The following is an 18,049-nucleotide window of genomic DNA, read 5'->3' as shown; positions in this document are numbered from 1 at the left end:
AAAACCCAGTGTGGTGGATTGGTATTTATTTCACTGATGAGGAAGCAGAAGCTAAGAGAAGTTTAGCCCAAAGACAAGATTAGAAACCAGCTGTTTTGACTCATAATCTTATTTTCTCCCCAGTTGATTGGAAACATGAGGGAAGAATGTTTTAGTTTATTGATACTAGCTTTAATTACATTGTGTGATTGAATCAAATAAAAATGATACTTAACGAACTAGACTTACAAATTAAAACAGAATAGCTGTCTTTTGTTTAGTTAAGTTCTATGTAGAGGATACATAAATTAACCTTAAGAACTTGTAAATTATAACCTGCTTATTATCTTTACCTTTTAGGAAGCCAGCACTACATAAGCTTTTTATTAGAAACCTGTACCTATGACTTTTAGTGGTTATTACTATGATACTTAATGCTTTGACTTACTTTTGGTTTCAGTTTTGTTAAAATTTAAGTTAACTACTTCCCTGCTCAATAATATGAAGCCATTCACAAATGAGGAAATCCAAATTAAAAGATCGTCACTAGTAACAGAAAAATGAAAATTTAAGAACAATAGAATATAGGCTTCTACCAATAAGATTTTTAAAGTTCAATGATACCAGATGTTGGAGAGGATGTAGATCAGCAAGAACTCTTACACTGTCTAGCACAGGGAACTCTATTCAGTATCTTGTAGTAACCTATAATGAAAAAGTATGAAAAGGAATATATATATATATATATATATATATTCACACACACACACATATACATATATATATGTATATATATATGACTAAAACATGCTGTACACCAGAAATTGACACAACATTGTAAACTGACTATAATTTAAAAAGAAGAAAAAGAACTCTTACACTGTTGGAGGGTGTACAAATTGAGAGTAATTTGGCAATATCTAGTGCACAGCTTCACAACTTGTGTGTTGTTACATATGGTTATCTATGATTGTGTGACTGGTATGCTCTTGAGACACTGATCTCCTCAGAGTGGCCAGGCAAGACCAAGAAAAATTAATATCAGTAGAACTGGCTGCCTCCAGCCATAAGTAGCCTCATGTTATCCTAGTTTATTATGTAATTATCATTTTCTTATACATCATTACATAAGGATTCAGAGTAACTGAATGTATCAAAATTCTTAATTGCAAGCATCAGAATCCACTATACAAGTGAAATGGAATATGAATTTATTAAAGAATATCAAGTGACTTACAGAGAGAGTCTCCTGAAAGGCCAGAGAAACAGACCCTAGGACTGTGCAGTCAGGAGAAATGCCCATATTACCAGACAAGCAATCTTGCAACATTGGATGATTATACCATTTTTAATAAGAACACTGAACACAGTGTAATACAGCTAGGACATTGGTAACTTTTTACCTCTAAAAGTTCTTAACTTGGCCAAACACAGTCAACCTCATTTACACAATTCTGCACAGCATCCCTTTCATCACAGTGTTCTCTTCTAAATTGAAGCCTTTTGTGGCTGCATCTGTTTTTTAACACCTCAACCTTGAAGAGGTAATGTGGAAAAGAAATAGCTATAGGAAAGGTGTTTGGAACATTTTGGGCAGCCACATGTATGTCAAACACAACATCTAATAAAATTGATAGATGAACATATCCATTACATAGCAGTTCCACTCCTGGGTAAATGCCATAAGGAAAAGCTAAATGCACTAGAGAATTTCACACATATCGTGTGTGATGTACATTGTTGTGCAAGATGTGTAGTTAATCTGCAGTGTTGTTTATAATAGTTTAGAATAGAAAACAACTTAATTCTCATCAAGAGGAGAATGGTGAATAAATTGAAGGAATTAATCTGGAATAGTGTGCAACAGTGAAAATAAATTATCTAGAGGTTATCTGTCAACATAGACAAATTTCAGATGTAAAATATTAAACAAACAAACTAGATAGCATGGAAATCAGTGAAGTTAGAGCATTTCCTCACACCATACACAAAAATAAACTCAAAATGGCTTAAAGGCTTAAGATACTAAGCCTCGTAGATGAAAACATAGACATAGGCAAAACATTTTCTGACATGAATCTTAGCAATGTTCTCCTAGGGCAGTCTACCCAGGCAATAGAAATGAAAGCAAAAATAAACAGATGGGACCTAATTAAACTTACAAGCTTTTGCACAGCAAAGGAAACCATAAGCAAAAAAAACCCCAAAAAACTACAATGTATGGAATGGGAGAAGATACTTTCAAATGAAGTGACTGACAAGGGCTTAATTTCCAGAATATATAAACAGCTCATACAGCTTAATAACAAAACAAACAAAAAACAACTCAATCCAGAAATGGGTGGAACACCTGAAGAAGCAGTTCTCCAGTGAAGACATACAAATGGCCAATAGGCACATGAAAAAATGCTCAATATTGCTAATTATCAGGAAAATGCAAATCAAAACTATAATGAGGTATCACCTCACACCAGTCAGAATGGCCACATTAAAAAATCCACAAATGATAAATGCTGGAGAGGATGTGGAGAAAAGGGAACCCTCCTACACTGTTGGTAGGAATGTAGTTTGGTGCAGCTATTACGGAAAGCAGTATAGAGATTCCTCAAAAAACTAAAAATAGACTTACCATATGATCCAGCAATCCCACTCCTGGGCATATAACTGGAGGGAACTTGAATTTGAAAAGATACATGCACCCCAGTGTTCATAGTAGCACTATATCCAATAGCCAAGACATGGAAACAACCTAAATATCCACTGACAGATGACTGGATAAAGAAGTTGTGGTATATTTATACAATGGAATACTACTCTGTGATAAAAAAGAATAAAATAGTCCCTTTGTAGCAACATGGATGGACCTAGAGATCATAATTCTAAGTGAAGTAAGCCAGAAAGAGAAAGAAAAATACCATATGATATCATTCATACGTGGAATCTTAAAAAAAAAAAAAAAAGACACAAATGAACTTACCCACAAAACAGAAACAGACTCACAGGCATATTAAATAAACTGTGGTTACCAGTGGGGGAGGGAGGAGGGTATGAAGGATTAAATTGGGAGTTCAAGATTTGCAAATACTAGCTACTATATATAAAATAGATAAACAACAAGTTTATACTTTATAGCATGGAACTATATTCAATATCTTACAGTAACCTATAATGAAAATGAATACAAAACAAATATGTGTATGACTGAAACATGCTCTACCCCAGAAATTGACACATTGTAAACTGACTATATTTCAATAAAAAAAAGTAAAAGGATATGTAAAATAAATCCTTTCCCTAAAAGATTGCTTCTTAACCTAGAAATAAATCATAATATGTATAGGCTGAATTAATCATAAATGCCGTTAATAATAACTAGAGAATTAGTAGCCATAATAAGGACAGAAGCTTAGACTGTCTGCCACTTTCAATTTTTATTTCATTATTTCTGCTCTCTACTTTTTCTTTATCTCAGTTATCCCCCTACCTCACCACATCCTCCAACCTAAAATGAAGAAAGCCAAATACAATTTATGGTCCTTTTTTCTCTTGTAGTGGGCTTAAAATTGAACTCGGTGGATCCAACAATGAGCATTGATCTTAAATACTTGGGAGTACAGCTACCTTTGGCTCCAGCCACTAGCTTTCCTTTCTGGAATCTTACAGGAACCAACCCTGCCTCTCCTGGTAAGTGCATAGCGTTTGTAAAGTCAAACAAATTTGTGCTATAAATAAAATGCTACCATTGTTAGAAATATTTAGGATATTCTAAAGTAGATCTTTTATCTAGTGGTGAGTCTGATTTGTACATTTTAGATGAAGTCTTACTAATTAATTGGATATTAAATGTTGGATTGCTAGAATTTTGATCAGCTCTTTTACCTTTTCTTTTATAGATGCTGGATTTCCCTTTGTTTCTAGGACAGGGAAGACCAATGACTTCACCAAGATCAAGGGATGGAGGGGAAAGTTTCATAGTGCGTCTGCATCTAGGAATGAAGGTAATCTTCTTTTTAAAAATTTATAAATATGTTCTGAAACATGTGGCCAGAGCCTTTTGTTAAAAGTAAGCCTTGGTGACTTTTCTTTATGTCTTTTTTCCATGCTTTGAAATAAACTGAAAATAATTGTCTTGCCTATTTTTGTTCATTTTCTGTGTCCTGAAGTCCTGATCCTGGGGTTCAGTCCCTAACCATGTCAGGCTTAAATAATCCTTGCAGTTTTTTCAAACTGTACTTTCTATTTCTACAGTTATAAAAAGCATCATTCTCAAGCATTATTTCAGAGCTCTGTACTTCAGAGCTGTATGATTGATTCCCATTAGTGTTATAGTACTTCAAAGTAAACTTCTAAATCCAATCTAAAATCTAAATTTTGACTGTATGCCTGTTGGTCTCCTTTCTTAGTGCTTCTCCTTTCCTACTGTACTTGTTTGCAGTTTATTCTCTAACCAGATACATTTAACATTTGTCCATAGAAGTTTTTTTAATCTTTGAATCTTTGTACAGTGGTCTTTCTACTAAATTTGCTTTTTCTTCCTTAAAAACTAAATTTTATACTCCTCTTTTTGTGCCTTTAACCTTGTGTTTTGTGTTACAGTTCATATACTGCAATCTCTTAAGTAATCTCTTGGTATTCTTTTAAGGTCAGATTTAAATATATTTTTTGCTTTTGTGCTTTTACTTATGTATGATCTCTGTATTAAGGTCATAAGTTGTCAGAGGTTGTTGAGTCTTAGTGTTAATTACTACTATTGTTAGCACTTTGCAAAAGTTAACACGAAATATACATAATAAGATAATTTTAGATAATAGATTTTAATGTAATTAGTACGACTTTCAAGTGTCTTCACTTGACTTTATATTTTACATTTTTCCTTCTTTCTGAGGAGGTACAGTTTAGAAGATTCAGTAGCTTATAACTTAATGCTCCTGGCCTTTTTAAGTGTATCTTTCTAGAGATCTAAAAATCTGTCCTAGATTGCTTTAAGTATCTGTGTCTCTTTACTTCCAGGTGGTAATTCAGAAGGCTCACTGAAAAACCGTTCTGCTTTCTGCAGTGATAAGCTAGATGAGTACTTGGAAAATGAAGGCAAGCTGATGGAAACAAGCATGGGTTTCTCTTCTAATGCTCCCACATCTCCTGTGGTATACCAGCTTCCCACCAAGAGTACCAGCTATGTTCGAACACTTGATAGTGTACTAAAGAAGCAATCTACCATTTCCCCTTCTACCTCTTACTCTTTGAAGCCTCATTCTGTACCCACTGCCTCTCGAAAGGCAAAGTCTCAAAGCAAACAGGCAACTTTCAGTGGCCGAACTAAATCATCTTATAAATCCATTTTACCGTATCCTGTTTCACCAAAGCAGAAACACACTCATATAATTCTAGGAGATAAGGTTACCAAGAATTCTTCAAGTACCATCTCAGAAATTCGGGTGAATAACTTGGTTGTGCCAACTTTAGATGAAAATACATTTCCAAAGCAGATTAGTTTGCGGCAGGCACACCAGCAGCAGCAGCAACAGCAACAGGGAACTCGCCCTCCAGGCTTGTCTAAATCTCAAGTGAAGCTAATGGATCTTGAAGACTGTGCACTTTGGGAAGGAAAACCAAGGACCTATATCACTGAAGAGCGAGCAGATGTATCCTTAACAACTCTGCTTACGGCTCAAGTAAGTTATCTGTTGTTTTCTAGGAGCATATTAGTTCTTGGCTAGAAAGAATCAGGTACTGAGGAGAAGTGGTAATGGGGCTTCTTGACAGAAGGATGGGGCATTTAGTTACCTTAGTGACAACTAAGGAGATGTCTTCCACATTTGTTGTTCTTTATCAACTAGATATCAAGTGTAGATTCCTCTTGTCAGCAAAGGGAGACAGTACAGTTGTGCTTTTGAATTGTCCCTCTCCTGTATAAAGGCAGCTGGCCATTCTGAAAGTTCCTGGTTTCATTCTCTAGTATATGGGCAAGTACATTTATTGATCTTGTTAAATAAAACAGCTTTGAAAACTACTTAGAAGGTACTTAAATCCCAGAAAATCCCCCAAATTGTAAACCTATAGGGAAAAAGCTTTTGTCTTTTGTAAAATTTTATATTGATAATTTTTCATTAATTGTAGATTTACCTATGTTAGTAACCTCTGGTGCGTGTTAAATGGTACAGCAGGATCTGGAGAATTCTTTTGTCGTGAAATTTCTATACTTTATTTTCTGTTTTTAAAATTTTGTGACTAAATTCTGGAGCTGAAGATCATCAGATATTGGGACTAAATACTGATTGTGTCCTTCATTTCTAAAGACTTTTATGCATGTTTTATCTTACTCCCTTTTTAATTACCGTAGAGCAGAGATTGGTAAACTATTTCTGTAAAGGGGCAGATAGTAAATATTTTAGGCTTTGCAGGCCATACACTCTGTTGCAGTTACTCAGCTCTGCTATTGTGTGCCATAGATACTATGCAAATGAATGAACCTGGCTGTGTTCCAGTGAAACTTTACTTATGTAACAGGCTTGGCCCATGGACCTTAAGGTTGTCAACCCCTGCCCTAGGACATTATTATGTGTGATTTCTATTGAGAATAAATTTATCCTTGTTGATATTTTGGCTCATAATTAATTAAAATATTTATTCTCTTGCTTGTCTGTGCTGTGCATTAGAATGGGGGATTGCTCAGCATTCTGGTTATATTCCTGTTTTGTCCTTTGAGTCTGCTCTTACCTTATATTGTTAGTACTGAGTGCTCAGAGTTGGAGAAGGCAGACCACTATATGATTGTAAATTGTTAGGGGATGATTTAGTAGATTTATAATTTTCTACTTTAACTTTAGGCATCTCTCAAAACTAAACCTATCCACACGATCATAAGGAAGCGAGCCCCTCCATGCAACAATGACTTTTGTCGATTGGGTTGTATATGTTCAAGTCTAGCTTTGGAGAAGCGCCAGCCTGCTCACTGCCGCCGACCAGACTGCATGTTTGGCTGCACTTGTTTAAAAAGAAAAGTTGTGCTTGTTAAAGGGGGATCCAAAACGAAGCATTTCCAAAGGAAGGCTGCTCATCGTGATCCAGTATTTTATGATAATTTGGGAGAGGAACAAAGAGAAGAAGGAGAAGAGGGAGTCAAGGAGGAGGAAGAACAATTGAAAGAGAAAAAGAAGAGAAAGAAGCTGGAATACAGTGAGTGTTAACTGAGAGTTAAAACAGTATAGTTTTTTTTAGAAAAGTATAGTTATTTGAAAATCTATTTCAAATATTACTATTATTTACTTTATTCCTGATCAGTGATCTAATCAGAATTTAATTCTTAAATGCTTTCTATATGGCATTTGTGACATTGACACATGTGCTTATTTCTTAAATTGAATTTTTCTCTTGAAGATAGCTATTTTGTGCTAAATATGAATTATTCTCTCATTTGGATTTTCAGAATACCTTTGAGGCTTCATCTCTTTTCTTGTGTCTAGTTCCCCACTCCCTACCCCCTATATTCTTTGAGTATACAGATGATCATGATAATCCATCATTTTCTCTGCCCCCCCAGCTGTATTTAGGTGTAACTGACAAATAAAATTGCACATATTTAAAGTATACAACATGATGATTTGGCTTAGGTATACTTTGCGAAATGATTAGCTCAAGTTAACCAGCACATTTCATTTTATTTTTTAAAAGGAGAAATTCGTAGAAAGACCCTCTGGTTGTTGTTTGAGCCATTCACCAGGTGGTTGGAGATTGGGGAACAGAATAAGGGCATAACTGAGTTGAGCATTATGTACTCTTGAAAAGTTTATTTTTCCTTATTGGTACAATACTATGTAGACCCAGGTTATGTATTATTTCATTCTTGACTTTTTTTTTCTTTTTTTGTTTAAATATATTGACTATAATTTTACCATATAATTGAAGAGTATCTTGCTTCTTAGTTTGTTAGAGGATTGATTTTCATTTTTTGGCAGTTTATGTTTATATTTGCTATTGCTTGCTGTATTCTTACTTCAGTCAGATTGAAAGAATATTATTTTAGTGTATGTTCGTCTAGGATTTCCTTTAATCCACTTGTGTGTATGTGTACATACATATACGTATTTTTGGCCTTTGCTAAACTATATTTATTTATTTATTTTTAATTGACGTATAGTTAGTTCACAATGTTGTATCAATTTCTGGTATATAGCACAATGTTTCAGTCATACATGAATATACATACATTTATTTTCATATTCTTTTTCACTATAAGCTACTACAAGGTATCGAATATAGTTCCCTGTGCTATACAGTATAAACTTGTTTAGCTATTTTATATATACCAGTCAGTATCTGCAAATCTCGAACTCTTAATTTATCCGTTCCCACCCCTTTCCCCTCTGGTAACCGTAAGTTTGTCTTCTATGAGTCTGTTTCTGTTTTATGTATAAGCTCATTTGTCTTTTTTTCACATACATATATTTTTATAGAAATGGAACCACTATATATGTGGTAACCTTCAGAAATTTCATATCATAAGGTCATGTTCTGCTTTCCGTGTTAGTAAGTGTAGATCTATATTGTAACTTTAGTTGTAATGGTTTCATATTATAATCCTTTTGGTTGGACATTTGGCCTTTTGGGGTTTTCTTTATTATAAACTGTACAGTTATGAACATCCATGTTCAGTACAGGCCATTAAAAGTGGAATTGCTGTGACAGTGAATGCTCTTTAAACATTTATAAATGTTTCAAGAGTTGTACCAACTACACATTTATCAATACTTGAATAGCAGCAGTTCTTCTGTATTCTTAACACTGGATGTTCAAACTGATAGGCAGAAATTGATATCTTGTTGTAAATTTATACTTCTTTAGTGATAGGTTTATTGACCATTTGTCATAAGCTTTCTACTGTAAATTGCTTTTTCAAATTCTTTGCTAACTTTTATTAGAGTGGCTTTGTTTTTTTCCCACCTGTTTCCAAGAGTTTTATTTTTTCCAGGTTGTAATTTTGTAACTTATATTTTAATTGTTAAAAATTCTTCACACCTCTCCCTGAAAAAGAAAAAAGCAGGGATGGTTAAGTGTGGAGGTCTCTTCCTATTATAGTTTAGGTTCTTTGGAATTGTACTTAGAAGGTCTTTCTCTGTCCTAAAGGTTTAAAAATATTTAGATTCACAAATAAGCTTGAAAAATTGTTAATATATCTGGAATTTATTTGATGTGAGATTTATGCCAGGAAATTGTTTCTCTCCCAGATCGCTAGCCAGTTGTACCATTACTTGTTGAGAATAAATACTTTCCCTACTGGTCTAAAATGTCACCTATGATGTAGAAAATTAGAATATATTAATGTCTGGGTCTGTTTCTGGTCCCTGCTGTTTTGACACCAGTGCCAGGCTGTTCTAATTGCTATTTCAGTGCTTAAGTATTACCTTCATATACCTAAATGATCTTTTTGTAAATAAGATTTAAAAGGTTTAAAATGAAATACAATACAAAATTACTAATTTAGTTTTATCCATATCTCCTTACTGAGTTTTTCTCGCATCTTGCACTTAGAGCAACACTGTTCCATTTCAAAGCAACAGGAATAAGTTATAAAAGTCACACCAGTAGGAACACTGTATCTGTGAGGTTTATTACTTTGCTTTCTTAGTTAGCATCTTTACCCTGTGTCTTAATCAAAGTTAAACTCCAGAAGCAAGCCACTTATAATTTTTTTTAATGCTGTTAGGGAAAGATGAGGAAAGAAGGGAAGATACTATTAAGATATGATTGCTGTGTAAAAGGAGTATAAATAGGAAAGAATTTTGGAGGCAGAAATGTTGCAGAGATTAAAAGCAAACAAAAATAAATACAAAAACTGGAAGAAATTGAAATCTGTCAGTATGTTTTGCAAGAATGTTACATGGAAATGAGAAAAAAAATGCTGATGATTTAAAGGAGTTGGGGAAAGTGAGGAGAAAATGAAAAAGAGAAATTACTCAAAGAAATGATGTTAAAAAATGTCTTAGAGCTGAAGGACATGGAATTTCAGGTTAAAAGGAGCCCCTGACAGGGGGTCTTTAAGGAGAGTCTATCTGGACACATCCTTCTGACATTTCAGAACATTGAGAATAAAAAAGATATCCTGAACAGTTTTAAAGAGAAGCCACTTCTCCCAGAAAGAATGTACAATCAGTTTGATGTCAGAGAGATTATCAGTAACACTGGATGTTTGAATAATTGTTTCTAAAATCAGAGTTAGCTGAGGATTGGATGAATATTTGACCTAGAACTCTTAGCCAACCAAATTATAAATAATAATTTTTGCCTGAAATAAAGATATATTAAAACATACAATCAGGATGCGAGATGTTGATCTCTTACAAACTCCTGATGAATTTCTTGAGATTGTGCTCCAGAAAATGAAAAAAAAAAGAAAAATTCAAGCAGCATGAGATAACATCTAGAGAAGAGTGGACCCAAACCAAAAGGGAAAAACAATCTTAAGATAACAACTACAAAGCAAGAGTAGAAAGCAAGCAGTCTGATTTAAAGTAGGAAATCTGAAGATGCTGAGAAGACTATATTTAAGAAGATATTAGATCAGTTTTAAGAAATAACATGGTTAAGAATCTGGATAATTCATCATGTTTAGGGGTACATACCACGTTCATCAATTAAAAAAAAAAGAGAAAAACAGAACAGTGGAAAAAAGATTTGTATAGGAAAATTGTGGTCTAGCTGTGAATCAATAAAATTTTTGGTAAAACTTTGAGCAATTACAGTATGAGAAAAAAGAATCTGTTTCATCTGAACTATTTGAACAAATTAAGTGGTATACAGTTATATTTCCTGAGGGGTCAGTCACATTAATTGATTCTGCAAGGATTAATCACAGAAGCATAATTTTGTAAGCAAATGGATTGATACTTTGGCTTTTAGCGGGGAGGGTATAGGTCAGTAGTAGCTTGTGTGCCTAGCATGCACAAGGTCCTGGGTTCAATCCCCAGTACCTCCATTAAAAATAAGTAAACAAACCAAATCGCCACCCAAAAAAAAATTTAAAAAAGAACATAGTTGGTAAACTTACACTACCTGATTGTAAGACTTACTATAAAGCTGATGTAGTTGGGATAAAGAAAGACATATACAGGCATACCTCATTTAGTTGTACTTCACATTATTGCCCTTCACAGATAATGCACTTTTTACAAACTGAAGGTTTGTGGCAACATAAGGTCCAGGAAATGTATTGGTGCCATTTTTCCAACAACATTTGCTCCCTTTGTGTCTCTGTGTTGTATTTTGGTAATTCTCAGAGTATTTCAAACTTTTTCATTATTATTACACTTGTTGTGGTGATCTTTGATCAGTGATCTTTTATGATACTTTCATAATTGTTTTGGTACCCTATGAACTGTGCTGATATAAGATGGCAAACTTAATAAGTGTTGTGTGTGTTCTAACTGCTCTGCCTGCTGGCTGTTTCCCATCTCTCTCCCTCTCCTCAGCTTGAGACACAATATTGAAATTAGGCTAATTAATAATCCTATGATGTCCTCTAAGTGTTTAAGTGAAAGGAAGAGTCATACATCTCTCATTTTAAATCAAAAGCTAAGTTTGGTGAGGAAGGCATGTCAAAAGCTGAGATGGACTGAAAGTGAGGCCTCTTGCACCAAACAGCATATTCAAGTTGTGAATGCAAAGGAATAGTTTCTGAAGGAAAATAAAAGTGCCATTTCAGTGAACACATGAATGGCAAGAAAGCAAAATAGCCTTATTGCTGATACTGAGAAAGTTTAAATGATTTGGTTAGATCAAACCAGTCACACCATTCCTTTAAGCCAAAGCCTAATGCAGAGCAAGGCCCTAACTCTCTTTAATTCTGTGAAGGCTAAGAGAGGCGAAGAGAGGCTAAAGAAAAAAAGTTTGAAGCTAGTTGAGGCTTTTTCTTGAGGTTTAAGGGAAGAAGCTGTCTGTAGCATAGACGTGCAAGGTAAAACAGCAGGTGCTTATGTAGTAGCTGTGGCAAGTTATCCAGAAGATCTAGCTCCAAGACTGCTACACTAAACAGATTTTCAGTATAGGTGAAACAGCCTTATGATGGAAAAAGATGCCATCTAAGACAATTCTCAGTTTTTGCTTCATGTATTTTGATGGTCTGTCATTAGGTGTGTAAATGTGATAGTTATTTCTTCTGTGTATATTGAACCTTTTATTAATATGTAATATCTTTGTCTTTCATAGCGTTTTTTGATTTAATGTTTATTTTGTCTGATAATAGTATAGCTACCCCTGCTCTCTTTTGGTTATTATCTGCATGGAATATCGTTTTCTATCTTCCATCTTCCCATTTTTTTCCTTTCACTTTAAACCTCTTTATGTTTTGGGGTCTCAAGTGACTCTCTTGTAGACAGGATGTAGTTGGACCATGTATTTTTTAATCAATTCTGCCAGTCTTTTGATGGGAGAATTTTTTTAAACCCTTGATATTAAATACAGACATTGATGGGAGAATTTAATCTATTTATATTTAAAATAATTATCGATAAGGAGGGACTTCGTCATTGTGCTATTTGTTTTGTATATGCTTAAAACTCTTGTCCCTCATTTCCTGCATTACTGTATTGTTTTGTGTTTAGTTGGTATTTTGTTGTGAAATGTTTAAATTTTTTCTCATTTCCTTTTATGTATATAATATAGCTGTTTTTTTGTGGTTACCATTGGAGTTACATTTGCCATCCTAAAATTATACTCTAATTTGAATTTATACTAACTTAACTTGAATAACCAAAAAAAGAACCCCCAAACAAAAAACCTCTGTTCCTTTATAACTATATTCCTACACCTTTAGGTTGTTGATGTTAGTGTTAACATATTTACACATAATGTGTCCAAAAGCATAAAACAATAATTTTTTAAAAGGTGTTAATCTCTTAAATTATGTAGAAAACAAAATTTGGAGTTACAAACTAACTGTACCGTAACAGTAACTTTCATACTAATTTTTTTCCCTTTAAATATACCAGTCTTTTAATTCCTGTAGAAAACAAAAAGTGCAGTTACAAACCACTGATACAGTAATACTAGCTTTTATAATTGCCCATGTATTTACCTTTAGTGAGACATTTCTTCTCCCGTATAGCTTTGAATTATTGTCTAGTATTCTTTTATTTCACCTTGCAGAGCTCCCTTGAGCATGTCCTGTAGGCAGGTTTAATGGTTGTGGACTCCCTTAGCTTTTGTTTATCTGAGAATTTCTTCATTTCTCCCTTACTCTTGAAGGGCAGTTTTGCCACATACTGTATGCTTGATTGATAGTTTTTTTCTTTTGGCACTTTGAATATATCAGCTGTCTGCTGGCTTCCAAAGTTTGATGAGTAGTCTGCTCATATTTCTATTGAGGATCCTTTGGATGTGATAATTTGTTTCTCTCTTACTGCTTTCAAGATTTTCTCTGTCTTTCTCTTTTGAAAGTTTGATATGATGTGTTTCATTGTGGTCTCTGTGAGTTCATCTTACTTGGAATTTGTTGAGCTTTTTGAATATTTATATTCATGTCTTTCCTCGAAATTGGGAAGTTTTCAGCCATTATTTCTTCAGATATTCTCTCTGCCCCCTTCTCATTCTTTTTTCTCTCAGAAATGCCTGTGATATCTATATTGGTCCACTTGATGGGGTCCCACAGGTCCCTTAGGCTCTGTTCACTTTTCTTTAATTACTTTTATTCTTATTTCTCAGACTCCATGATTTCCAGTGTTCTCTCTTCCAAGTTCACTGATTCTTTTGCCTTTTCAAATCTGCGTTTGAATTTCTGTAGTGAATTTTTCGTTTCAGTTACTAGACTTTTCAGCTCCAAGATTGCTTTTTGACCAGAAGCAGCAATCAGGACAGAGATCCCTGATATTTGGAGGACAGGGTTCTTTCTGCCCACCCTGGCTCCCACTGTGTGTAAGCTGCTCCGGGAACACATGCACTGCTGCCTGTCAGGTGGCTGAGGCGATGAGGAATGGATAGCTGCTATTGTGCTGAGAGCTGATGTTGAACACAATTAATGAAAGTTTACTATCCAAGTCTTCCCCAGGAAGTTGTAAGCCTTCAACAGACTCTCTTCAGAGTTTCAAAAGAAATCAGACAGACTTTGCCAGTGCAGTTGTTATTCAGATCTGGGGACATATATCCTGGTGCTACCTGCTCCACCATCTTCCTAGAATCCTCTCAATATCCATTCTTAATTAAAACAAACTTAAAAAACCTGTTAGCAGGCAAAACTGAATATTGTAATAGTATCTCTTCTCTTTTTCATCTGTAATTTCATTGTAATCGTAATCAAAATATTGACAGGTTTTTATATGAAACTTGAAAAGCAGATTCCAAAATTTATATGAAAAAGCAAAGAACCTAGAAATAGCCAGGGCAATCTTGAACAGTGACAAGGTGGGAGGACTTGCTCTACTAGATGTCAAAACTTATAAAACTCTTACATTTAAGACAGGGTGACACCGGCTTGAGTATAAACTGATTAGGCCAGTAGACAGAATAGTGAGGCTACAATAGATTCAAACATATGATACTTGGATTGACAAAAATGGCAGAAGATAAGGAAAAGGATGATCTTTTTAAATAAATGTTGGTAGGATCATTGAATATCCATATGGGAAAAAGTGAAATTTTATTTATTCCTCACACTATACATAGAACTAATTTCTAGGTAGATTATAGACCTGATTGACAAAAACAAGCAATACAACTTTTAGAAGATAATATAAAATATATATATGATCTCATTAATAAAAGAGTTCTTAATCATGACCCAAGAAAACACCAATCCTTAGTGTAAGTTGAAGTAAGGGGTTCTTTGGGCTGGACTGTAAACATTAATACATTTGATTAGTTAAAAATGGAGAAATTCAGGTCTTAAAGACATTAAGCAAATGAAAATGTAAGCTATGGTGAGAAAACAAATGTTTGCAATGTTTAAGGACCTGTATCCAGAATATATAGAGATGTCTACAAATTAATTAGAATTAAACAGTTCCATTAAAAAAGGACAAATCTGTTAGAGGCACTTCATGAGGAGGGATGTTGAATATCTCATTTACAGTTGAAAATCCAAACCACATCCACAGCAGAATTCCACTACATGCCTGCCAAAATGGTTAGTTCCTCTGATAATATCAGTTGTTAATAAATGAGAACTCTCATTCACTGATAATGGAAATGTAATTTGATATAACCACTTTGGAAAGTAGTTTGGCAGTATCTGCTGAGATTGGTTATTCACATGCCCTTGATCTAATAATTTGACTCCAAAGTAACCAGCAGAACTGTGTTGTACAAGAATGTTTATGGCATCACGAATCACAGTTAACTAAAACCTGAAAACAATGCCAGGTATCTAATAGCAGTAAAATGAATAAACAGTAGTATGAAGAATCAGTGGTGTAGTATACCACAGTAAAAATAAATGAATATGTACAACAACATAGATGTTTTTTACAAATACAATGTTGATTGAAAAGGAAAAAAGCTAGGCAGAAGACTGTATCTCTAATTATGTTTATGTAAGTTTCAAAAGCAGGCAAAAATTAAACTCTGATATTTAGGGGTATGTACTTTGGCATTGAAAAAGGAAAGCTGAGAGGTGACTATCATTAAAGTGATTCCCTTTTGATAAAGGATTGTGATTGAGAAAGGCATGCAGAGCCTTCTGGGGTATTTGCAGTATTTCATTTCTTGATCTGTATAGTGTTTACATAGTTATATACTTGTTAATATGTATTAAGCTGTATATACATTGTTTCTGAACTTTATGGGTTTTATATTTCACAGTAAAAAGGTTTAAAATGCTTTCAAAAATGGGAGGGAGGTGAATACAATATGCTGATTACTAGTGTAGCAGTTTTCTGGGGCTTACATGTCTGAAACTTCATTTATGGAGCAACTACTCTGGGCACTGCTAGGAGTTTAGAGGAGGTAAGATTTAGACAATTAAAACTAAGGCCATTTCTAGGAGGTTACTGTCAGTTTGATGAAACATATAGATACATGTTTATGATAATATTAAGTGCCACAATAGTGAAAATGTCATGTTTTATGGTTCGTAAACAAAAAGACTTATTTAGAACTCAGAGGACAGAGTAATAATGCTAGGGAACCTTGGGAAGGTAATATATATTAGAAGGCGTTTGAATAGAAATAAATCTTTCTTGAAATAGGTTTCTGTTCTTGGCATCTGTGAATATTTGGTACTCTAGTTTTCTTCTTACTCCTGCCTTTGCTAGCTCCTTTTTTCTGGGCTTCAGATGGAAGGTAGGAGGATCTCTAATGTATTATGAAGGGAAGCAGATAAGTGCTCTATCTTGGATTCTAGGCTGTGTAAAAGAATCAGGTGGATATAGTGGGCTAATGGAGTGAGGAATTGGTTTGTTGTTCTGGCTCTTGTGTGGAGTCTGTTTTCATGGCTTCAGATGTAGTCTTTACCCAGTGACAGTCCTGATTTTTATTGCTTTCTCTATTTGATAATGTGGCTTCCACTTCAGTCTTAACATTTTCTAAACAGAGCTCCATTCTCAGTTAGCCTCTTTTATATACTCCCCTGTTTACTGGAACCACCATTTTTCCTTTTATCCACAATTGAAACTTTAAAGTTGTCTTTGAGTCCCTATGAGGAATTAAGACGTTTTAAGACATTTTAAGAGATTTTCTTTTGATGTACTCTACTGTGTATTTAGGAGTACTGTACTATGTATTAATTTTTTCAAAAGATGAAAAGAGATCTTAGTATAATCCTTGGTTTACGGAAGCTTAGAAAATCTTTGAAAGATGATTGAGAGAGGTAAGACAATAAACTGATAAACTGACCTGAAGATTTTTAAATGTAGAAAATGTAGAATTATTATGTGTATAAAATGATTAGTAAAACTAGACAAAGTTTTTACTATATACACCACCTTCATTGTGAAGGTGTCCCTTGTTACCCTTTTAAAAATTGCAGCACTCGCCCTCAAAATACATACTCATACATACTTACTAAACAGACTTTTTACTTCTCTTCTTTTTTTGTCATAAACACCGCAATCCAACATATTTTCCTTATTTGTCTTATGTATTGCCTGTCTTGCCCCCCCCCCAACTTTAATGTAAACTCCATGAAGGCAGGGTTTTCATCAGTTTTGTTCATTACTATGTCTAACAAAGTCTGATACATAGTAAGCATTCAGATACTTGGATACATGGATGAATACTGCCGTTTTAAACAGCCTTTGTGAGTTATATGATGAATGACCTGTTAAAAAGGTTGGTTAACAGAGACTGCTAACTAAGTAATTGGCTCTCACTTTCTAGCTGTAAATGTTTTTAACTCCCTATTTTAATCTTTAAGCCTTTATTCAGTATTTTATGGTTATACTCAGTATTTTATGTTTATGTATGTGTGTGTATGTATATATATTTTATATATATATGTAAAATATATATGTATGTATGTATGTATGTATGTATGTATGTATGTTAGCCTTAGGAGCCTTTTAGGCAAAGTTGTTCTTTACTAGTTGGGTCTTTTTTTTTTTTTTTTTAATGTATTTTTATTGAAGTGCAGTCAGTTTACAATGTTGTATCAGTTTCTGGTGTACAGCACAATACTTCAATCACATAGGAACATACATTCGTTCTCATTAGTTGGGTCTTAATGTTCAGAACAAATATACTTATGAAATCAGCTAGTAGTTTGGATACTGCTTTGTTAATTAAAGATTAATCAATGCTGCATAGTCACATTTTATGTGACTTTAGGCAGAAATTTGGGATCTTTGGTTTAGAATCAGCTATAGTGTCTGATCACTGACCACTGAAATGCAGAATACAGTGTTTGCTTCTCTGTAGCTGTCTTCTTGATAAGAATAGGCAGTGTGCTTTAAGAATAAAGCCAGCAGCTTCTTAACCTAGATCCTCCATTTAATTTGGTTACTAATCAGTGCATAATTTCCTTTGTGGAGAACTTCTTGATAGTAAGATTTCATCTCAGTTGGGTTTCTTGCTTGTCTGTTGATTATATTTTTGCTCCTGTGCTGAGTTCTGGCTAGCTTTTGAATAGAATTTGTCATCAGAAGGTAAC

At 34.1% G+C, this 18,049-nt stretch overlaps 1 protein-coding gene across 19 annotated transcripts in view; it reads left to right on the top strand.

Annotated features, from left to right (window-relative positions):
• MGA (MAX dimerization protein MGA) overlaps positions 1-18,049 on the top strand; it is a 151,986-nt gene that overhangs the window by 101,457 nt on the left and 32,480 nt on the right. For all 19 annotated transcript variants that reach the window (XM_032481446.1, XM_032481442.1, XM_032481444.1 and 16 more), the window contains exons 6-9: positions 3,532-3,663; positions 3,873-3,977; positions 4,990-5,651; positions 6,807-7,155. In XM_032481446.1, the coding sequence (XP_032337337.1) occupies positions 3,532-3,663; positions 3,873-3,977; positions 4,990-5,651; positions 6,807-7,155 (1,248 nt within the window). The remainder of the gene's footprint in view (positions 1-3,531; positions 3,664-3,872; positions 3,978-4,989; positions 5,652-6,806; positions 7,156-18,049) is intronic.

Source organism: Camelus ferus, chromosome 6, assembly GCF_009834535.1.
Source record: "Camelus ferus isolate YT-003-E chromosome 6, BCGSAC_Cfer_1.0, whole genome shotgun sequence".
Classification (NCBI taxonomy): domain Eukaryota; kingdom Metazoa; phylum Chordata; class Mammalia; order Artiodactyla; family Camelidae; genus Camelus; species Camelus ferus.
The sequence above is the reverse complement of the archived record's forward strand: the minus strand, read 5'-3'. Positions and strand labels throughout refer to the sequence as shown.